Source organism: Molothrus aeneus, chromosome 3 (assembly GCF_037042795.1).
Source record: "Molothrus aeneus isolate 106 chromosome 3, BPBGC_Maene_1.0, whole genome shotgun sequence".
In the NCBI taxonomy this organism is placed as follows: domain Eukaryota; kingdom Metazoa; phylum Chordata; class Aves; order Passeriformes; family Icteridae; genus Molothrus; species Molothrus aeneus.
Genome location: NC_089648.1, coordinates 109,614,083 through 109,637,606, shown reverse-complemented (window position 1 = coordinate 109,637,606; position 23,524 = coordinate 109,614,083). Strand labels below are relative to the sequence as shown.

The 23,524-nt window shown below is 52.2% G+C and overlaps 1 protein-coding gene across 1 annotated transcript; it reads left to right on the top strand.

The window, feature by feature from the left end:
* Positions 1-1,995: 1,995 nt before the first annotated feature.
* TRAM2 (translocation associated membrane protein 2) lies at positions 1,996-22,660 on the top strand. Its single transcript, XM_066545950.1, has 11 exons — positions 1,996-2,127; positions 9,496-9,559; positions 12,116-12,225; positions 12,436-12,552; positions 14,124-14,182; positions 14,733-14,817; positions 14,901-14,971; positions 15,627-15,731; positions 15,858-16,016; positions 17,414-17,586; positions 18,208-22,660. Exons 1-11 carry the CDS (start codon positions 2,008-2,010, stop codon positions 18,279-18,281), a joined length of 1,137 nt encoding a protein of 378 aa, XP_066402047.1. The 5' UTR covers positions 1,996-2,007; the 3' UTR covers positions 18,282-22,660.
* Positions 22,661-23,524: the final 864 nt, after the last annotated feature.

Sequence of the window (23,524 nt, the reverse complement as noted above, 5' to 3'; positions counted from 1 at the left end):
TGTCTGTTTTTTTTTTTTTTCCCAAGCTGAAACTTTGGTTATTTTTTCCCCCTTTAATTAAATTTGGTTTGCTGCAAATCCCTTTCTGGTGCCTTCAGTGTTCCTGTAAAAGGCAGGGCCCAGGCTGCAGCTCTGTGCCCATGGCTCCAAGGCTAAACAATACCACGGAGGGGGGAAGCAGAGGGTGAGCCCAGCTAATCAGGACTTGCCTAATAGGACTGAGTGCTTAATGAGAACCCAGGGACTCTGCTTCCCCAGCTGGATTTGGCTGGAGGAAAATGCTTTGTGCTCTCAACACCAGGTTTGAGATGGCTCAGCTCTCTCAGATGTGCTGGAACAGTGTTTTCTCCCTCCTGTGAATCCATCCTTACTGGACACAGGACAGATCTGTGAGGGATCTGTGGGGATCCAGGGATGCTGGAGGAGCTGAACAAGATTCTGGAAGCAAAATGATCCATATTTTGCTTGCAGGGAGATCTTTCAAATCAAAACACTGTTTATACCTTGATTTTCCTAAGCAAAGCCACCAAAGGGCCCTGTCTGCTCCTCTCATGTCCTTGGAGCTCCCTGAAGAGCTTTGGGGGGATTTTAGGGATTGACTTCAATAAATAACACCAAATGTTCCACTGTTTTGCCATGGAGACCTCTCAGATGGTCTCTGTCCCCACTGCTACACCCCCAGATCGAGCTGGGGTGTGGTTTTGGGAAGGGGGTGGGATAGAGAAGGCACCTCCGGCCTTTCCCTGGTTAATGAGGGAGATTTGGGGTTCAGCACGGGGACTGTGGGATGCAGAGCAAGGTGTCAGGGGGTTGCAGGGTGTGCACAGGGGGGTGGGTGCTGGGACACAGGTGGGTGCTGGGTGCATGGGAGCCCAGATGTGCATGGTAGGTGGGTGCAGAGGTGGGTGCAGAGGTGGGAGGTTGTCTGCACACAAACAGTCGGTGGGTGCAGATGCAGGTGTGCATCCCCACATTGACAACACGTGGGTTCAAGCGTTGGTGGCTGTCCAGATGTGCACAGCACCAGGGCACAGATGTGAGCTGGGTGCCAAAACCAGTGTGTGCCTCCACCCGCTGTGGAGTGCTGGGGTGTGTGTGGGGCAAGCAGGAGCTGGGACCAGAGCTGGGTTCTCTGTCTGGCACTGGGCTGGGTGCTGGGTCCCAGTTCAGTGCCAGGTCCAGGGCTGTGCTGAGCTGGAGCAGGGCTGGATCCAGGTCTGGGGCTTGGTCCAGGTCCATGTCTGTGTCCACACCAAGTGCCAGGTCTCAGCTCTCGGTTTGGGTCCACATCCGAGCTTTCCATCGTGTGCTGGGTCCAAGTCCCGGGGCAGGGCCGGTGCCGGGTCCGTGTCCAGGGCTGGGCTGAGGTCTGGTGCCGGTACTGGGGCTGGGTCCAGGTCCGTGTCTGTGCCCAGGTCTGGTCCTGCTCGGGTGCTGGGTCTCGGTTTGGGTGCGGGTCCGTGGCTGGGTGCAGATCCGGCTCCGTGGCCAGGTCCTGGTGAGGGCGGCACCGGTGCCGGTCCCGATGCGGGTCGGGGCGGTGCCGGTTCCCGGTGCTGGCCCCGATGCTGGTCGGTGCCGATGCCGGCCCGGTCCTGGTGTGGGTCGGAGCGGCGCCGGTGCTAGTGCTCTTCCGGTGTGGGTCGGGGCGGTGCCGGGTCCGGTCCCGGTGTGGATCGGGGCGGTGCCGGGTCCGGTCCCGGGGCGGTGCCGGGTCCGGTCCCGGTGCGGGCCGGGGCGGTCTCAGTGCCGTTCCCGGTGTGGATCGGGGCGGTGCCGGGTCCGGTCCCGGTGCGGGCCGGGGCGGTCTCAGTGCCGTTCCCGGTGCGGGCTGGGGCGGTGCCGGGTCCGGTCCCGGTGCGGGCCGGGGCGGGGTCGCCGCCGGGGCCGAGCGGAGCCGGGCGGGCGCGGGGAGGGCTCAGGCGGCGGCGCCTGCGCGGGGCCATCGCGGCGCTCCGCGAAGTTCCGCGGGGCCCGGGGAAGTTTGGGCTCGGCTCGGCCCCGGCCATGGCCTTCCGCCGGCGGGCCAAGAGCCACCCGCTCTTCAGCCAGGAGTTCCTCATCCACAACCACGCCGACATCGGCTTCTGCCTGGTGCTCAGCGTCCTCATCGCCCTCATGTTCGAGGTGAGACGCCCCCGCCATCGCCCCCCGCCGGGACCGGCTGTCCGAGTGTCCCTACCCCGTGGACGAGGTGACCCCCTCCTTGGTCTGCATGGGGTGTCCCCTCCTGGGGCTGTCCCAGCTCGGGAGGGTCCCCACCCGGCCCAGGTGCCCTCATCCCGTCCGGGGAGGGGGCTGTGGGGTGCGGGACCCCTCGGTCTGGGCTCAGAGTGCCGCCCCATTCATTCCCCATCGCTCACCCGGCACCGGAGCGGTTCCCCACATTGCCGCGGGCACCCAGCCTGCTGCTGGCTTTAGGGGTGGCACATCCTTCACATCCTTCTGCCCCCGCTCCAGCTCTGCCGGGGGTCCCTGCCTGGGGAGGGGGAGCACAGGGGGTGTCAAAACCCCTGCCCCGAACCCACCGCAGCTGCCGGGATGTCCCGAGCGCTGAGGGGCGCATCAAGCGAGAAGCCAAGCCTTGTCTGATATTCCCAGCTCTTGGAAATGGAAGAAATATTTTTTTCCTTTTTTTCCCCCTTTTTTCTTTAACAGTAGCCCTTTTCCAGGTGTTTTCTCCGCAGCCCGCTGATCCCCGCTCCGTGGGACGAGCGCCGGGGGCTCCCGGGCCTGGGGCAGCGGCTCCCCGGCCTTTCCCATCCCGCTGAGCCACGGGAAGGCATCCCCGGCATTCCTCCCCCTGCCGGGGTGGCCGCAGACCCCCGCAAGGCCGCTGTCCCACCACGGCCATGCCGGGAATGCCGCTCCGTCCCTCCCGCTGATCCGGCTCCTTCCCTGTCCGCCCGCTTTCCCCGTGCCTGGCTCCGGGCATCCCGCACCGAGCAGCGGGCCCTGGTCAGCGGCACCGCCGGCCGGGACCCCCCCGCCTCCCCCGCTGAACCCTCCCCTTCGGCACTGCCACGTTTCAAAGCAAATCCGGATGGGAAAGGGGTGGCCGGGGGGCCTGGCGAGGGAGGAAAGGCTCCTTCTGTAGCAAATCGCAGGAGGAGGAAATCCATTTCCTTAATTCCTCCCCGCTGGCACCCCCTTGCTTTTCTATCCCCCTCTTTTTTTTTTTTTTTTTACTGCAAACTCATTGAATGAACGAGTCTCTTACAGCACTCGAACCCTTCTCGACGTCCTTGTGCATGTATGTATATTTATTTAAGGGTTTCAAAATCGACCCAGGAGGGCCAACTGTATTCCAAAGCCACATGCAAATGCTGCAAAGTTGGGCTGCAAGTTTCGTACTCGTACTTTAAAAAGAAAATGCTGCTGAAGTTGCATCTCTGTCTCTGGGTTTCTCCCTGCAGATGGGTTTGTTGCATATTGGGAGCCCTGTCCTGGTGAAGTGGTACCTGGGCTTGCTGCTGTGGTGCTTTTGGTTGATATGGTGCTGTGAGGGCAGTTCTAAAAAATTATGAACCTCCCCCCGTGGAGGTGACAGCAGGGAGGGATTTGTGGTGTATCTGTGGTTTTTTAATGTATTTTAATTAAATCTCCCTCGGATGCTGAAGGCAGCAGTTTGCTACTCTCCAGCAGACCTAGGGAGACAGAGCTTGCCATGCCAGGGTGGCTTCCAGTGCTCCCTGTGGCTGGCAGCATCGTCCCTTGGCATGGGGTTTGGGACAGCTCTTGGTCCTTGTGGGTATTTCAGTTTACTTTTATTTTATTATCACATTTATTCCTTCTGCTTTGTTTTCCCCTGGAGGGGAGATCAGCCTCTGCTCTTGCCCATCCTTGCAAACCATCCGTGCCTGTTTGTGCCACCTCTGGTGAGTTTTGGTGGCAGCTCTGATCCCTTGCCATGCTGAGGAGGACCTGTCACTGTTGCTTCCCCTCCTTCTCCTGTCATCCCTGCTTCCCACCCTGCAGCCAGGCTTGCACCTTCCCCAATGCCAGTGGCCACAGCCAAGCTCAGGCCCAGCGGAAGAGACCGAATCCTGCTCACAATAGGCCGTTTCCTGCAGGGGAGGTTTTTTTGGGAAGACACAAATAAGGTTTTTAACCTTTTCCCAGGCATCCCTCAGGAGCTGACTGCTTCCTTGCTCCAGCACCCTGCTTGGGGTGATGCTGTGGGGCTGCCACGGGTCTCCCACTGCTCAAGCACAGCATAAGCTGCACCTTGAGCATCTTTTTGGATGCACAACCTTTCCCCATCCACATGGATTCTCCAAGCTGGTAATTCCTCTGTGGCAGGGAGCAGGTGCCAGTCATGATGGGATTTGGTGACATGAGGCTGCTCATTGCTGTTCCAGATAATTTGATTATTTCAGTGTTGTGTGTGTTTTTGGGGATCATTGCATTGCTCAGGGAGGGAAGCCCCAGGCTTGGAGGGAGTTTCCCCAAAGAGAGCTGTCCTGAGCTGGGCACTACAAAGGGTTTTTATTTCCCAGCCAGCCCTAAGCCTTCAGGGTGTGAAAACACACTTGGTTGTGCAGCTTCCTGATGCCAGAGAGGGATTTTGCCGCATGTTTGTGGCTTTGGAGCCCAGAAAGAAAAACCTCTTTTTTTTTTTTTTATTTTTTTGTGTAAAACTATTTTTAGTGAGTCTGTATAGAAACGCGAAACAGGTGCTTCCCATCCTCATGCAGAAATTACTTTGCATATCTTTTTCCACCCTGCTTTGCAGAAAAATGAAGCAAAGGCCAGTCTGGGTTTAACCTGTGTCCCACCAGGGGTGGTGCCTGGTCAGGTTTGGGGAAAACTTTGCTGATTTTGGAGAAGTTTCTATATTAGATGAGGGCTGCTGTTGTAATCTCTAATGTGGGGAAACTGAGGCTCAGTCTTATGCCTGGGGTGATGAAATAAAGCTATAAACCATTGTTTTAGCAGCGGTTCCATGCCCTTGCTGGGCTTTCCCTCTGTGCAGATCGTGGGATGTGAGTCACGGGCTCCCAGGCTCAGAGTTGTGACACTCAGGAGAAGGCAGCTGACGAATGAGCTGCTATTTCCAGGCTTCCTGCTAAATATACTTTCCCCTTCCCAGTCCCCTCTGTAGTACTCTAAAAATTAAGGCCTTCCCATTGTTAATGAGGGAAAACAAAATGCATTCCTGCCTCCCTTGGTCTTTGCCAGATGTAGGAGCTGAGGCATGTGGGGGATGTAAGTGTTGAGTGCTGGGAAGAGTGGAAAAAAGGTAAAAAAGCACAGTATTTAGGTTTACTTTTAAAAAGGGAATAAACAGGAGGGAGGGTGAGGCAGTGGAAATAGTGTCATGCTGGGGGATGAGTTTGTCTGTGGGGGCAGAGGGGCTGCACCGCCCTTGGGAAGGGCTTTTTGTCAAAGCCAGATGTTTACTTTGAAAGGCTTTGGTCCAAAGTTTGGGCTTTAGTTTACATATAGGGCCTGTGTCAATCCATACTGTGCATGAGCAAGTTTGTCTTTCAATAAACTCTGGGAAAAAGAAACCCAAAGTTGTGAGAAAAGCCTTTGGACAGCATTTTGTCTGTAATTAGTTTGAGTTGTTTTTCAAGCCCTGGAAATACTTTCCCAGCTCAGACTGCAGAAAACTCCCCCAGCCTCCCCCACCAGAGGTTTGGAGCTGCTGCTTTCTTCTAGAATGGCTTTAACTCAAGCAGGACCATGGGGAGGGTGGCATGCCTGGGGGTTCCTGGCTGTGGTGAAGACAAATCCCACTGAGATGAGGTTTTGGAGAAGGGAAATGTATTTCATAGAATCTTGGAATTGTTTGAGTTGGAAGGGACCTTAAAACTCTTTCCAACCCTCTGCCATGGGAAGGACAACTTCCACTAGACCAGATTGCTCAGGGCCCTGTCCAACCTGGCCTTGAACATTTCCAGGGATGGGGAGTCCACAACCAATCTGGGCAAGCTGTTCCAGGAGTTTATGGAGTGTGCTAGGGAAGGATGCTCAAAAATTATCCCTCATTCCTGAAAATATTAGTGTTTGAGAGTTGCAGTGGGTAATTTCTGGGAGAAGTGCTAAACTGCCTGGATGTGTGTGCTTAGACACCTCTTTAAAAGCCACTTGCACATCTGAACAAGTGGAGTTGGGATTTTGATGAGGAGCATTTCATGGCCGGGGCAAAAACAGCATCTTCTAAATTGCTGGGTGGGGCTCTGAGCACCCTGCTCAGAATATCCACTGCTCTGTGGAAGGTCTCCCTTCCCATGGCAGGGGGTTGGAACATGATCTTTAAGGTCCCTATCAACCCAAACCATTCTGGGATCTAAAAAAGGATGGGGAGAGCTTTGCTGCTCTGTATTAGGCAGCAATCTCCAGGCTAGGGAGGGAGGTGGATTTTTCCAATCACCACATTATCAGGGATTAAATGCCTGGTGGTAGACAGTAAATGTGTGGTAGTGCTGGGATTACTTGGCTTTATCTTTTGCTCTGCCACCCTGGGCTGCAAGGTGGATGTGCTGATTTGGTTTCTGGCCATGAGAAACAGCCTCATCCCTATCCTGCCTCATCCCTATCCTGCCTGATCCAGGCATCTCAGGAAACTCTGGTCTTGGTGGACACATTGAGTTTTGCCTCTTTATCATCCATCTGCACTTTGGTCCATGAGTTAGTGGCTTTAACCAGCAGAAAGCCACTCATTGCTGAGGATGTGGTTTTCCTTTTTCATGGCTGTAGAGAGCTCCCAGAACAACTGCTTCCCAAATTTACCTGGTTCAGGCACACAGAACCATAAAATCATTAATGTGGGGAAAACCCTCTAAGGTCATCGACTCCAGCCATTCCCCCAGCACTGCCAAGGCCACCACTAATCCATGTCCCCAAGTGCCACATCCCTCATGTAAGGCAGGATGAGGCTGGGATGAGGAACATCTCCCTCTGCACAGAGGTGCCCTTCATGCAGGCCAGGGAGTGGATGAGAAATAAATATACAGTGTTTGCTACATGGTCCCTGCTCTGTGTGTCCCATGGAGACAAATCTCTCCCCCACCCTCTAAAAGGTTGTGCCAGGAAGGATTAGGTTGCATATGAGGAAAATGTCTTTGCTGGAAAGGCAGTCAGGGATTGGAACAGGCTGGAAGTCATGGAGTCACCATCCCTGGAATTGTTCAGAACTTCTGCAGATGTGGCACCTGTGGCCATGGTTTTGTGGTGATCTTGGCAGTGCTGGGGGAACAGCTGGATTCCATAATCTTAGAGGACTTTTCCAACCTAAATTATTCTATGATTCCATGAATTGTGCCCCTGCCAGTAGCAGTTTAGGGGGAGCTTTGGCTCTACTCACTGCCCTGCAGGGCAGAAGTGTGCCCAGCACTTCTTTTTCCATATCAGCATCCAGTTTCAGAGCAAACAGACAGCAAGTCTTGTGCCTCTGAATAATCCTCAGATTGCTCTTCCCACTCCAAACTTCTGCTTTCCCTGGCTGCTTGTGAAATGCTCAAGGCAGGCTCTGAAAGGTTTTGCCTTCCCTGGTGCTCATCCCTATTTCCCAAGCCAAGGAAACCTGGTTTTTGCCTTGCAGGTGCCTCCATCTAGGAGGTTACATTTGTCTTTGGTTGTCAAAATATTTCACTGAGGCTTTAGGAAGCAACCTGCTACCCCTCTGTAAGGAAAGGTGGGGGTGCTGGGATGGCTCCAAAGATCCTGGTGGTTCTGCAGCCCACAGGAAGCAAAGGCAGGTGTGGAGATGGGACAAAGCATTGCTTGATGGAGGAACCTTCCTACCAGGTGCTCTGGGAAAGAAGATCAGGAAAAAGAAAAAGAAGATCAGGATTGGAACCTGTGCTGGGGCTGAGCTCTGTCCAGGCATTGCTTCCTACCCTGGAGATTCTCTGGGGCCATTTTCCTGGACTCACAGCTCTGACCTGTGTCCTCTCCTGCAGGTTAGGAAGCTTTACCTGGAGATGATGTCTTGATTCCAGCTGTTTATAGCAATGGATGTCAGCCAGGTACTCAGGGAGCTGCAAATCCATCAGTGCCTGCTGCCTTTAGCACGTCCGTGACACGGCCGCCCATCCCTGCAGCACCACAGCCACCACTGGCTCCATGCCTTTTGTTTCATGCCCTGTGCCAGCCTGTGGCAAGGTTTGGATGTAAACTCCAGTCCTGGATGTGCTTTACAGCTCTAGGATGAAGCAACTTGGCTTTCCCAGCCAGCAAGGTCTGCAGGAGCCAGAAGTGTCTCCCTCAGCCAGCTTGAGGCCAGGCGATGCACTTTTTCCATTCCCACCCCAAACTCTGCCCATGGTCTCCATCTCCTGCATCTACTCCTCCACAAACAGAGCACTACATGTGGGATTTCCTTTTTTTTTTTCTTTTTTCTTTTTTTCTCAGTGGAAAAAGCAATAAAATGCCCAAACATCACAAAAACACACCATGGAGTTTGCTGTCCCTGAGCTGGGGCTGCCTGCACTGGTTGCTCAATGCTGATGGTGGCAGGATGGGAATGCTTGGCAAAGTCCCCCTGTCTCCCCCACAAGCTGTGGAGCAATTTCCAGCTGGGATTTTAATATCCTGCAGCTCTGAAGCAGTGGCAGCCATGTCTGTGTGAAATGCAGCTCATCTCTGTCAGTGTTTGACAGGCACAGGATTTTTTGGGAATGGTTTTGTTTGAGGATGGGTGCTTGTGAAGCCTTGGAGGGTTGTCTGGGAGCCACAGGAAAGGGAAAATCTGGTGACCTGCTGCCAGGGATGGGATGCAGACATGTTTGGTGTTGGGTGTCTGTGCACTGGATTTTACTGTGGCCCCAGTTTGAGGATGCTTTGGTCTCAGAAATGCAGTTTTGGGGTGTCCTGTGGGGTGGATGCTCTGCCCCATCCCTACAAAGCCTCCTGCTTTGCTGCTGGGGAGGAGCAGCAAAATTAAATTCCTTTGAATTCAAAGCAATTTAGTCAATGGCCACCTTACTGGTGATCAATGACAGGATCAGAGGGAGTGGCTGGAGCTGTGTCAGGAAAGGTTTAGGTTGAATATTAGGAAAAGGTTTTTTCCACCCTAGAGAGTGGCTGGGTACTGAACAGGCTCCTCAGGGAATGTTCACAGCCCCAAGCCTGACAGAGTTCAGGAAAGGTTTTGACAACATTCTCAGGCACAGAATGGGATTCTTGGGGTGTCCTGTGCAGGGACAGGAGTGGAATTTCCATGATCTTTTTGGTCCCTTCCAACTCAGGATATTCCATGATTCGATTCTATGATTCAATAAATGAAAAGTGAGCAGCACAGCCCTGGGTTTTGGATGTCCTGATACCTCATCCCAGGCTTTTTTTTCTCTTTTTGGCCATGCCAAATCCCATGCTGGGATCTTGTGGGTGACCAGTACGAGGTTCTGTGTTTCTGCAAGTGGAGCTGGTGCTGGCACATCTCCCTGGGTGATTTACCTTTCCCATTGTGATGGGAAAAAAACAACTGGTCCAGAGGAATGGATTTAACAACTGATTTGCTTCTTCTCCCCTCTGTGTCTTTGACAGGTCACAGCCAAGACTGCCTTCCTGTTCATCTTACCTCAGTACAATGTTAGTGTGCCTACAGCAGGTAAGAGATGCCTCTGCTCCACAAAGAAGCTTGGATTCTTCCCAAGAAGAGGGAGGAGTCTGGTTTGCCCCACATCCTCACTTCCAGCTGCCTTGGGCTCACCCTGGACTCATCAACTGCTCAGGGTCTTGTCTGGCAGTCTGACAGAGATGTTAAAAATAAGATATTTTGGGAAGAAACAAAGTTTGAGTGGCTCAGAGCACTCTGATCATGTCTCATGCAGCCAGGGTTGGGAAGAAATCTTTCCAGGGAGTCTGGGGGCTTCCTCTCTCTTTCTGCCATGGCCAGGCCACTCTCTGCTCCCTGCAGGATGAGGGTGCTGCCCCAAGCCTGCTCCAGGCAGGATCCAGCTGTGTGATTGCCTGCCTGGAGCAGCTTCTTGTCCCCCTGAGGAGCAGGAGGGATTTACCTCTTTGCCAAGCAGCAGGGGCTGTGCATGTCACCCCTGTCCTGCTGATTTTTGGGGATGGCACCTGGAGGGAGGGGAGGGTGTGGAGATGGACGTGGTGCACTCTCACCCTGTTCACAGGGGTCTCAGGTTGAGGGAAGAGACGAGGATTTGACTCCATGTTTCAGAAGGCTTGATTTATTATTTTATGATATATATTGCATTAAAACTATACTAAAAGAATAGAAGAAAGGATTTCTTTAGAAGGCTAGCTAAGAATAGAATAGAATAAGCAAGAATGATAACAAAGGCTCTGTCTTGGACTCTCTGTCCGAGCCAGCTGGGCTGTGATTGGCCATTAATTAGAAACATCCAACATGGGCCAATCAAAAATCCACCTATTGCATTCCACAGCAGAAGATAATCAATGTTTACATTTTGTTCTTGAGGCCTCTCAGCTTCTCAGGAGGAAAAATCCTAAGGAAAGGATTTTTCATAGAAGATGTCTACAACAGTGCACAGCATCCCTGATTCACAGGGAGTAAATTCCAGGAGGCTGTGAGCTGGTGCAGCTCAGAAGTGAATGGACCAGAGGAGGTGTCCCAGCTCCCAGCCAGGAGGCTCAGCCTCTATTATTCCTATTTTGGCTGCTGGTTTCTGCCTTCCTGGCTCAGAGCCCCTCTGGATCTGGCAGGGATCTGGGCACTGGCCTGGAGACAGCAGGAGGTGCTTTGGGTAAAGGCCTGGGCTCGGGATGAGCCAAATGCCTGGGGCACAAAGCTTGGACTGGTGGCAGAAAACTGCAGTTAATTGGGAGTGTTTGAGTAATCATCCAGAGAAAGAGCAGGGTTGGGATTAGGGGAGCTGCAGAGAGGCAGACATGTGGAAGATAAAAGCTCTGCCCTTAAAGGCTTTGGTTATGGCTGAAGGAATCATCCAGCTTCCAGATTAAATTGTGGTCCCTTCTCCCCCGTGGCACAGTCCAGACAACTTCTGCTGCTGTTTTTTTGGGATATATTCTTTCATGATATTAGAAGTCCCAGAGGGCACAGAAACACCTCCCCAGGACCAGGTACTGGGGTATCAATATGGGGCATGGACTAGCGGGGAGAGAGATCTTACTGCAGCGGCTTCTTGGGAGGAATCTAAATTTTTCCAAGGCTTTCCCACATCCCCCACAGCTCCTGCTAGAGGTGCCCTGGAGAGAGGAGGCAGAGCACATGAATATGATATTATTTTTTTTGGCCTTGCAATTTTGTCTTTTACCTTGCTCTGGGATGCAGGCACCATTTTAACCTCTGGGTCTGCACAGCACTGGGGGCTCCTAAGGGCAGAGTGTTTTCATATCCTTTTGCCAGGTGTGTTCATAAATCCTGTTCAAATCTTAGAAATCTGGAATGAAGCTTTGTTTAGGGTAGGCAGGGCTGGTGACAGAGCAGTCTCTTCCCAGCACTGGTATCAGGAGAGGACAGACTGGATCAGGGTGAGGGAGAGCAGCAGCCAGGAGTGGGCTGAGCTTCTTGTGATGATACTGCAGCCTTTTCAACTCTGCTTCTTCCCATAAGCTTCAGGGCTGAAAATAGTCACCTAAATGCAGATGTCTGGGATATTTTGGGTGCTGCTGGGTCTCCTGTTGCTCCAGAAGAGCACAGCCCCCTGTGGGTCTTATATCTAATCCACCAGTCCTGTGCTGCTGCCTCAGATCCCTGAATAGCAGAGGGCATCTGCACATAGGCGTCTGAATCCTGCTCCAGCAGTTTTCAGGGAGGAGTGGGAGATCATAAGGAAATGTTAAATCATAACTGAGGGGGTGGAAATCCTATCCCAAGCCCTGATGTTCCTAGTGGGGCATCCCTGATCCCGTGACCTGCTTCAGCCTCCCATGTCTTCATCCCTCCAGGTGATAAATTCCCATCTCCACAGCTGAGCTGTCCCCAGTGGCAGGGGGATGCTTTTAGTGTCCCTAGTGTCCCCTCCATTGAGGTGTGTACCTGTAAGAGGGGAAACCACCAATGTCTGCCACGAGCTACCCCTGGAGAGAGCCCTTTGGCCACTGCCATAGTCATGACCTCTCTCTGGTGTCCCCATCCAAGCTGCTCCCCACTAAGCCCTCACCTGGAAATCCTTTGGGCCACGGGGGTCTGACCCATGCTCTGGTGTCTTTGCAGATGGGGAGCTGGTCCAGTATCACTATGGGCTGAAGGACTTGGTCACCATCCTCTTCTACATCTTCATCGCCATCATCCTGCACGCGGTGGTGCAGGAATACGCCCTGGACGTGAGCACCATTCCCTGTCCTGTGTCCTCAAAATACCTCAAATCCCACGGGGGGCTCTGCACTTAAATGCTCTTCTGGGGGTGGTCTGGGGGCTGAGGTGGTGATGAGTGAGCCTTCATCCCTGGAGGCTGCTCAGGATGAGGAGGAGAGACAGAGTTGATGGTGGCTGATGTTTTCTTGTTGTTTCTCTCTCCCTCTGCTCCTTCCCAGAAAATCAACAGGCGTCTGCATCTCTCCAAGGTCAAGCACAGCAAGTTCAATGAGTCAGGGCAGCTGGTTGCCTTCCACCTCACCTCTGTCATCTGGTGCTTGTACGTCGTGGTGACGGTAAGGCGCGGGGCTGCCTGGCATTTGGGTTTCCAGGGGGAACTGTGGCTTCTGGAGCACAAAATCCCACTGGCAGCAGAGTCCCCAGCCAGCTTCTGGGTCAAAACAGGCACATTTCAGCCAGTTTAGTTTTCAGCTGTGGTGGATCTTTCCTGAAGGCAGTTTTGGGAGATCTTTCCTCCTGTATTGTACAAGGCACAGGTAAATGGGCTGTGAAATATTTTTGGAGCTGGGTCCCAGAAATCCTGCCTGGCCCCATCATCTCCATCCTCTGCTTCAGGACCTGATGCCTTTCTCAGCTTATTTTCCTCCTTGTCTACATTCAGTGCCTTGAGGTTTCTGGGTGCCTTTTGTGGGCTCATGGGGCTTATGGGCAGAATTTTGGGATCCCTCTTTATTGTTCCTTCCTTGGCAAGCTGATGGTGAGGGAATCTTTGAAAACAAGGAAACCTTGCTGTTCCTTTGGGTGTCAACCCAAAGAATTCAGAGGGAAAACTGTCATTTTGGGAAGGAAGGGAGAGGGAAGAACAGGTGGTGTGGGAGAGATCTGACTGTTTTGGCAGTGTGAAGTGATGATGCTTTGCTACCTGCAGCCATTGGGGTCCAGCTGTGGACTGCAGTGGCTCTGGGGATGGATCCTTGGGGGCAGATTCCCTCCCCACTGCTCAGAGGGTCCTGCCAGCCCTTCTTAGAGAGCTACTTTTCCCTTCAAGGCCAGCTTTTCTAGAGAACTGCTGGCACTGCCTCTGCCCCATAGGGCTCTGAGGAGGGAAACTTTGGCAGAACAGTTGATGCTGCTGGTTTTGGGCTCCCTCTGCCCAGTGCCAGACCCATCCCTCAGCAGCTGTGGGGCTGGAACCTCCTGTATAACCCACATTGGTGTGATGTGCTCCCCAAACACCCAACATGTGCAGAGCAGGTCACTCTTGTGCTTTCCTGGCCTTCTCTAGCTGAAAAAAAGGGTCTTGGCACAGCCAGGGAATGGATGATGGTGACTGGGCAGGACAAATTTCCAATTCCAGCATCTCCTTGCAAAGCCTAGGGCAGCATCCATGTGGCAGGAGTGAGAAAGGAGTCCCATTCTCTAAGGCAAGAGGTGGAAAATGAAACTATCCAATTCATATCCAGTTATTTTTGCTGGTGTTTTCTGTTCCTCTTTCTCTTCAGAAGCATTTCTTGTTGCTTAAGTGCTGCTGGGGTTGGAAATGCCAGTGGGGAAGAAGCCTCTGGACCATGCACATGGCTGCCTGAGCCATGCTACAGGAATCTCACCCCTACACCTCCAGAGCATTCCAAACCCCAAAATATCCTCTCCTGAACTTGGGACCCTCTGTGCAACTGAGCAAGCAGCTTTCAGCCCCCAAACAAGGGGCCTGGTGAAATTTTAGAGGGTTGCTGGAGACCCACAGATGCAGAGTTTGGCCTTGGCTCTCACAGGGAACATGATTTTTCCTGTAGGCTGTGACAAGGCTTGGGTGTCATCCCCAGTTCCTCCTTTCACTGTACCATCAGCTCACCCTCTCATAACCTGTTTTGTTTTGGTGAAGCCTTGCCTCTCTTCTCTTTTTCAGGAAGGATACATTTCAAACCCCCGGAGTCTGTGGGAAAACTACCCGCATGTTTATCTGCCGTAAGCACTTGTGAGGGCATTTCGTTCTGGGGCTGGCCACTTCCTTCCTCTCCATGGTTTTCCCTGCTGGGAGTGGGGTGCTGACAGCACAGCACCCTCTGCATGCACCCTGCAGCAAGGATGCTGCAGTGAGACCGTGGGCAGTGGGGATATCTCACTTGTGAGCCTGGGGAGGGGTGTTCCAGAGGGTTTCATGAGGAAAGCCCTGTGGGCTTCGTTACTCATCCTGCCTGTTTCCTACATCACCTTGGGAAAGTCTCTTTGCAGTTCCTTTTTTCACAGCAGAAATGCAGAGGGAGATGACCCTTCCTTCTTGGTTTTTAACAAAAGTGAGGTTTGCTGAGAGCACAGAGACCACAGCACAAGCATCTGGATAAATTCTGTGTGTGGCTCTCTCGGCTCAGCGAATAATTTCAGCCCTGAAATGATTTCTCCTAAATCCCATGGCTCCAAAACAGTGGAGGGATTGCCCAATGCTGCCCTGGCACTCAGGTTCTTGGGGTCCTGCCTTGGTCTGGGCTGGCTCACGTGGCTCCTCCCTGCATTTCAGGTACCAGGTGAAGTTTTTCTACCTGTGCCAGCTGGCCTACTGGCTGCATGCCCTGCCCGAGCTCTACTTCCAAAAAGTCCGCAAGGTGAGAGCCAGGTGGAGGTTTTGGGAGAAGGAGGGTGGCTGGAGAGGGCTGAGAGGTTGATTTGGCTTTTCTGCCCCTGCCAGGAGGAGATCCCCCGGCAGCTGCGCTGCATTGCGCTCTACCTGCTGCACATCGCCGGCGCCTACCTGCTCAAGTGAGTCACTGCCCCAGCATCCCCTCCCACACCAGGGATGGGGCTGGGCAGCTGCTTCTGCCCTGGGGGACACCTGGGAATCCTCAGTAGGGTGAGGGGTTGTTTCAGTGGAGAGTGACTTTTTACCTAGGCAGGTATATAGGACAATGGGAATGGTTTTAAACTAGAAGATATTTGGATATTGGGAAGAAATTCTTCTCTATGAGGGTGGTGAGGCACTTGGCACAGGTTGTCCAGAGGGTTTCCCATCCCTGGAAGTGTTCAAGGCCAGGTTGGATGGGCATTGGAGCAACCTGGGACAGTGGAAGATGTCCAGGGCAGGAGGTTGGAGTGAGATGATCTTTAAGGTCGCTTCTCACTCAAACCATTCTCTGCTAAAAAGTAGAGCAGCCTTGCCAGCCATAGGGTTTTGTGTTGGATATATCCCAGCTCTGCCAGTGTTTTGGATGTTGTTGATGGTTTGTAGACAGAGATTTCTCCTATTGCAGTCCTACCCCCACTGCTGCACAGAGGTCTGGCTTTGGGCTGGCGCTGCAGCTCATGGACAGCAGGGCTGAGGCTGCAGCTGAGTTTGAAGGATGAAGGTTGAAGGATGAAGGTTGAAAGATGAAGTCTGACCATCCCAGTGATGCTTTTTTTTCCTCTTCTCTGCCAGTTTAACCCGCCTGGGGCTGATCCTCTTGCTGTTGCAGTACTTTGCCGAGTTCTTCTTCCACATGGCACGGCTGGTTTACTTCACGGACGAGAACAACGAGAAGCTGTAAGCAGGGGAGCTGCCTGTGCCTCCCATCCTCCTTTGGAGCCCAGGAGAGTCTGGATCTTGCTCTCTCCTCCTGGGTCAGCACTGGGGCTGCTCCTGCCCACACCTCTGCTTGCCCTCCTGCAGGTTTAATGTCTGGGCCGTGGTGTTTGTGGTCACCAGGCTCTTCACCCTCACCTTGTACATCCTGGTCATCGGCTTCGGGCTGCCACGCGTGGAGAGCCAGGCCCTGGACCCTGAGAGAGGGAACTTCTTCAGCTTCCTCTTCAACAATATTCTCTTCAGGTAGGAATGTCCTCTGTGTCTTCCCCCTCTGTGTTATCCCAGCATGGGTTTTTCTGATTTTGTAAATCATGGAATACCAGAATGGTTTGGGTTGGAGGGGACCTTGAAGATCATCTCGTTCCAATGCCTACTGTGGACATGGATACCATCACTGGACCAGGTTGCTCCAAGCTCCATCCAAATGGGATCTAGACAGTGATGATCTGATCCTGATTCCATTTAGGGAAGGTCTTAGTGAGCTGAAGGGGGTGTGAAGGAAGCAAGGAGGGGTTTAAAGGCTACGGAGAGCCCAAATGGAGGGGAAAAGTCAGGAAATTAAGTGTTAATCAAGTGAAGTTATAAAGTGCAAGCCTATGTTGGAGAAATGCTTGCAGGCTTTCCCTGTTTTACCTGTAAGTGCATTTACACGGATGTGGTCAAGGAAAAGGCATTCTCCCTTCTGCTTGGCCATGTTTTGCTGCTTGTTGATGTGGGAAGCAGAGAGTGGAATGGGCTCCTCATCCCTTGCAGTCTGTCAAGTCTGGGAGCCTTTCTCACCCTTGCAGCAGCTGTGGTTTCAGTTCAGAATTTGCCAGGCATGGTCATTCTCAAGCTTTTTGAAGCCAAGGACTGCTGGCACACCTGAGGATTTGAGGGTCTTTCTTACCTCCCTTCCAGGTGGTAATGATGGATGATCCTTTAGATCATCCAGGGATGTCGTATCTTGACTGTGTCACTTTGTGTTTTGGGTAGTGCTGGTTGAGATGATCCTGTTCATCCTGTGGGAATCTACAAAATTAGAGGGTTTTGGGAAAGCTGCTAAAGGCAGGCTTCAGAGACAGTAGAGCTGTGATTAGAGCTAAGCTAGCAGGCTTACAAGTAGGTATTGTGTTCGAAGTGGGCAAGCATTGTTTTGACCAAAGAGACGTGTGCTTATAGTGGTTGGATAGAACTACTGTCAATGTGCTTTTGCTTTGTGTGATTGGTCAAAAAACTTATAAAGTAAGTTGTAACATTAAGTTCTTAGTCTGCTGCCTGAGATGTGAGCTGGTGGCATCTTCCCATTGTCATAACCACGGAATGAGACTGATGCTGAAAAATAAAACAGCTCAAGGCACGTTCCACAGCAGTCCCATCCCATTTGTAATTTGTACATGTACCCCTGACCAGCGATACATCCATTTCTGCCCTAAAGTTGAAAGAATCAATGAATCAAAACCTGAGAACTTTATGACATGGAGGAAAAGGAACATGGCTGCTCTGGGCTCAGGGGTGGCAGAAAAGAGAGATGGTGGCTGGAGGGATGGCATCTGCCACGTGGGGGGACCTCGGCCACCACCCCCAGTGTGGGGGGAAGGCCGGGCTGGGGGTGGCCTCGCTGCTGTGTTCTCAGCCTGCCTCTTCTCCACCCCTGGCAGAATGAGTGTGCTGCTGTTGGTGTGCCTCTTCCAGGCCTCGGTGATGTGGCGCTTCATCCACTTCCAGCTGCGGCGCTGGAGGGAGTACTGGAACGAGCAGAGCAGTCGGAAGCGAGCCGCCGCCGCCGCTGCTGGCACCAGGCAGCAAACCAAGCTGCTCAAGAGGGACTCGGGTGAGTGCTGGAAGGGTGGCACTGTGGAGGGGTCAGCCCTGGGGTTCAGCATCCCCCCAGCATGGTGCTGCCTGTGCAGGGTGTCCCCAGCCGTGTCCTGATGTCGTGGGGGTTTCCCCGTGTCTGTGGGACAATCGTGAGAGAATAAAGGGTTTGGCTTGTGCAAGGGACAAAGTTTCTTTCTCCGTAGAATCACAGAATGGTTTAGGTTGGAAAAGACCTCTGAGGTCATGGAGTCCAACCTTTGTCCAATCACCACGGTGTCAACCAGACTAGAGCACTAAGTGCCACATTAAGTCATTCCTTGGACACCTCCAGGGGTGGTGACTCCAAACCTCTCTGAGCAGCCCATTCCAATGTTTAATCACCCTTTCTATGAGGAAGTTCCTTCTAATGTCCAACCTGAACCTCCCTTGTAGCAGCTTGAAGCCATTTCATCTTGTCCTGTCCCTTGTTCCCTGGGAGCAAAGCCCCACCTGGCTGCACCCTCCTGTCAAAGACTTGTATCAAGCAAGAAGGTCCCTCCCAAGCCTCCTTTTCTCCAGGTTAAACACCCCCAGCTCCCTCAGATTACACTCCAGAGCCCTCACCAGCTCCGTGTCCCTTTGTTGCCACCCCCAGGTTACCATGAAAACGGAGTGGTGAAAGCAGAGAACGGAACCTCACCCCGCACCAAGAAGCTCAAGTCTCCCTAGAAGCCAAGGGTTGTCTCCTGGGGAGGAGGGCGAGATACCAGGACTGAGCAGCCCCTCCTCCTGCTCCTCACGAGCGAGCGGCGTCCCAAAAGGCTCGGGATCATCTTCCCAAGGTGTCTCTCGCTCTCCTCCCTTCCTTTCTTGCTCTCATGAACCGTTTGCAATAAAACCAAAAAGGCCCTGTTCCCCTTCTCCCATCCCCCTCATAGGAACCTTTTCCAGCCCTCCTGGTTTTGCCTTCCTCTGATCATAAACCAGCGTGCAATTTTTTTTTTTTTCCCTTTTCTATTTTAGTGTTTAGTTATTTTGGTTAAATGGTTACAAATGTATCATAGATGGTTCCAAACAATCCTTTTTTCTCCTACAGCATGTTCCTCCCCTCTCTTCATGGTGCTTCCCTGAGCCCCTGGGACAGGGCCACGACAGCTTGAAGGCACCAAATGTGTGTTATGGGATCAGATTCCTGGGGGAATGTGCTGGGGCTGTGAGATCTGAGGCTCAGGGGTGCTCTCAGGTGAGATGGGGCACAACTGGCCAGCACTCAGCAGGATGGTGATGCTGCAAAGAGAGACCAGGGTCTGATGGAGGAAGCTCAACCCTGTTTTGTCTCCTGGTGGACCTCTGGTTAACTGGGGTATTCTGAACCCTGTTTTTGAGAATTTTCGTGAGCTGGGCAGCAAAGAAGGGAGCGAACTTCCCTCTTCATATGGAAGGTCCACCTCCCAGCCTCTGCTTGCCCCAGCTGGGTTTCTCTTGGCTGCCCCGTGGTTGTTCTGAGCCCAGGGCTCTGCAGCTCTCAGTGTTTTGTTAAGGGGCAGCAGCATCCTCAGTTCCATGTGAATCCTTGAAGCCTGCCCTGCTCTGAGTGTTGGTCTGGCTTTTGTCAGCTCAGCCCTTTGCCAGCTTGTCTGTGCCTCTTGGACCTGGTGTTCTTGTTGCTTGTGACCACATCCAAGTGACAATGGGTGGCTGCAAAGGGTTTTTGCATCATTGGGACAGTGCCCCTCATGCTGTCACCTCAGCCTTCCTCGTCCCTACCGTACCAGTCCAGCCATGCCATCGGCAGCCACCAGCTTCACTCTTTGTTTCCAAAGGATACAGTGCTTGTATCTACCCAAGGTGCTATCAAATCCAGGGTTTCTTCCAAAAATCCTAGCCCCTTCATCCCTTTCTGAGCTGTGAATGAGATGACAGGGAAGGAAGGGGAAGGAGGCCGGGGCTGCAAGGAGCAGCTTGCATTTAGGAAGAGCCTGGCTTGTAACACGTAGCTGTTGGCAGATGGAGTTGGCTCAAATCTACCTCAGAGGCCATCTGTTGCTGCAGACCACTTTCCCCTCTTGCTTCTGCCCACTGCCACCTCCACGTGCTGGCAAGAGGTTTTGTGGAAAGCCAGATCCCACCAGCTTCACCCCTCGCTGAGTCTGCTGGGGAGCAGCCTCTGCTTGGGGTTTCGTGGGTCAGTGCCATCTCTCTGGGCTTCTTTTTGGGGCGCCACGCCAAGCTAGGTTTGGCAGGTGAGCAGTAGTGGCACCTCTGTTCCCACACTGTCCTCTGGGGCAGTTCCTGAGCTGGGCTTTGCTGTTGGTGCCTCTTGTGCAGTGAAGTCGGCCGTAGCTTTAGTTCTGCTTGGCACAGCAGGAGCAGGGGACTCGTGGTGTGTCCCCTTGGCTGGGTGAGGAGAGGGACACAGAGCTGGGCTGCTGTCCATGTGCAGTCCAGGATTGATCCTTGGTGTGCCCCTGGCTCAGCCCCTGGGGGCACCTGAACTCCTCTCTCTCCAAGTGCAATTCCAGCTTGAGGCTGGTGCTGTTGTCCTTCACACCAGTCGTGTTTTGAGGAATGGGTGACAGTTGATTTTCTGCCCCTCTTTGAGCTGAGTTGGGTTTTTTCCCCATTTTTCTGGGTGTCTTTTGTCCTTTCCTCCCCCTCTCCTTGTTGAGGAGGCACTGGAGGAAGAAAACATGCAGGGACATGAGGACAGTTGGTCAAATTCCACTTGTTCCTCAATCCCCACAACATTTGAGTGTCAAGTGAGAGATGCTGGCAGGAGAGGGCTCCCCCTGTTTTCAGGGGATCTGGGGAAGGAGGCTGGAGCAGAGCCCCTGGTGGTGCCTTGCCATTGCTCCTCCTAGCCTGTGCTGGGAGGATAAGACACTTTTTGCCTCAGAGGCAACAACAGGACCCACATTGCAGCGTGATCGGGGGGAAAAGAGCTTTATGTTGGGGAGGGCATGGAAAAGGTTGAATGTGAGAGGTTTTTCCTTTCTCCTGCCTCTTCCCATCCACTTCCATGCCCTGCCAGTGCCCTCCAGGAGTGACTGCTGGCTGGCACCTCCCCAGAGCCTCAGCCAGGCCTTTCTGCAGTGCCGGTGCCTTGCAGCAGCGAGCTGCTGACTCTGGTAGCAGGTGACACATAGAACCCCCCAAAACCACGGCTGCTGACTGATTCCTCCTCCTGCCTGCTTGGCTTCAGGCAGCTTTTCCACTTGCACAATCCTATCTCTGTACAGTAGCTGGTGATGCTTTGTATCCCAAGTGCCTTATGTTGTAGCCTCTCTGTGCACTATAGCAGTAGCTGAAGACCCTCCTTTGTTACTACGTATGTACAACATATGCTACATTTATGTGTTTTCTGTTTCCTTTTTGATAGAGCTACCAGGAAAAGGGACATTTGTTTTTGAAGCATTTCCATGTGTTCTTTTTATTATTTTGGGTTTTTTAAACCTATAGATAATGAGGCTTTTTTTTTTTTAGCCCTCCCTTATATAGTCCTCAGAAATCCCCACTTTTCTGTTAGACCCAAACCTGGCAGATTGTTCTTTTTTGAGCTGAGCCTTTGTTGTGAGGCAATATCCACTGTCATCCTGGAGGTTTGCAATCCCATCTCCATCAGAGGGGCTGCCATGGGGTGCTGCTATCCCTGTGTTGTAGTGCAAGCACAATCCCTGGGCTGCAAGCCTGCAGTAACTGCTGCTGTTTTTCCTGTGTCCTTGTCATTTCTCAGCAAATCCAGCCTTCCTTTCAGCCCAAAGAGCTTTTTCTTGGAGCATTTTCATTGCAAGCCCTTAGTGGTCAGTCTGTCCTTGGCCTCTCTGCCTATGAAATGCCACGAGCTCACTTCCTTTTACTGGATGCTCTTCTCGTGCCCCATCTGTGTCATCTGCAGAAAACATCATGGAATTGTTGGGTGAGGTTGGAAAATGCCTCCAAACTCGTCAAAGTCCAACCTTTAATCCAACACCAAGATCCAACCCCGAACAGGAGCTCTTGTCCACCACAGTGCAGAAGGTGATGGAGATTATCCAAAACTTCCAGTGGGACATGATTCATTGCACTCTTCCCATGGGCTTGAGGCTGCTTTAGTAGTCTGTGTCCATTATCCAACCTAAGGAGGTCAGGAATTGAGTAGCCTGTGGTTTTTGGGGTGAAGTGTAGTGTTTTCCTGTCCTAGCCTAGAAGAGCTGTGAAATACCAACACTAGTTCTCTTTTCTTGTCTTAGGTAGTTGGAAAATGGGCTTGGGAAGAGAAAGGGGTGGAGGAAAAACAGATGTAGCATTTCACATACAGTTTTTTGAGTGACTCTTACATTATGGGGCATTACAGTTGCGTTTTATGTTGTTGTTGTTGTTGTTGTTGTTATTTAGGATTCTTTCTTCTTACTCATCATGTTTGGGTTAATAGTAGCCAAGTTCCAGTTCCCCTGTAGGTCCCCTTACCTTCAACTCAGTGTTTTACCTTAACAAAAAGGTGTTTTTGGTAAGCTTCCTGGTTGGAGGGAAGTGTGGTCACTCTGGGATGTCTCCTCCTTGCCTCCCACTGACTCTGGGAGCTTGGAGCCATCCTGCCTTTGCTGCAGTGCCTGGGGCTTTACAGCAGCCTCAGACTCTTGCCTTTGGTAGATGGACCCCAGGTTGTGTCAGCAGTGGGTGGAGATGCTTGGGTTTGATTTACAGCCTTCCAGGAAACGTCATGGGGGATGAAAGGTTGGTTTAGAAGGTTTTATGCCCAGCAGTGAGGTATGTTCGTCCTCCTTGGAGCTGTGTGGGGTTTTTCTGGGAAGAATGGCTGTTGGAAAAGCCAGGGAGAGGTGTGTAGTTTTTCCTCAAAAATGTTGAACTCAGCTGATCAAACTTCAGCAAAGGAACTCGAGGAAAAATTCTGTTCTTCCATTTTTATGCTTTAGTGCAAATTTCCTGATTTTGGAGGGGGTGGGGGGATTAACAGTCTCTGGTATTTTATCCCATTTGTTTCATTTTTCCTGTCACTTCAGTTTTTGTATGGATTTTGTTTGTTGTTGTTCATTGTTCAATGACTTTTGTGATAAACTCAGCAGAAGTATTTTTCTGAAATAAATAAATAAAAGGCATAGATTCTTCCAGTACTGTTTCCACTGATGATTTATTATTGCTAAGCTGTGCATGTGGCAGGGGCACCTTCCACTATCCCAGGTTGCTCCAAGCCCTGTCCAGCCTGGCCTTGGACACTTCCAGGGATGGGGCAGCCACAGCTTCTCTGGGCACCCTGTGCCAGGGCCTCACCACCCTCACAGGGAACAATTTTTTCCCAATATTCAATCTAAATCCTCTTTCAGTTAAAAGCCATGCCCCCTTATCCTGTCACCCCAAGCCCTTACAGCTGGGATTCATCTTCCCACATTTCCCATGTCCACAGCACAGGCAGCTGCTCCAGAGTTCATTATTCGTGGCTGCTTTCATCAGAGGGAGTGGAGGATAAGGGTATTTGTAGGAGATGATTTATCTGATGTGGTTTAGGCACATATTTTTGGTGAGCTATATTGTATATTTTGTGCAGCTGGCCCCAGGCACACGACATCACTTGGCTGAGGGTTAGGTTATGGTTTCATAGCCTGTGCAGAAAATAGTTTCTTACTTTCTACAGCTCAAGTCATTTCATCTGTAAGTTTTTGGTCTCTTGAAATCTGAGGTGGACCAGAGATCCCCGGAATGATCCTTGGTCTGGGTGAGCAGCAGCACAAAACAGGCCCAGAAGAGAAGAGCAGTGACCTTTCCAAACAAGGGGAGACAGGAGAGAGCTGTCACGTGGAGACTCTCAGCTGTCTGAGGGCAAGTGGGAATCCATGGCACAAAAGCTGATTTAAGGCAACATTTTGTTCCAGAGAGCTTTGTTCTCTGTGTGTGTGACAGCTGCCTTTTCTGGGTGCTCCATGGCAACACCTGGCAGGTGTCACTTGGGGTGAGAGGGCTCCTGCCTCGTTACCTTC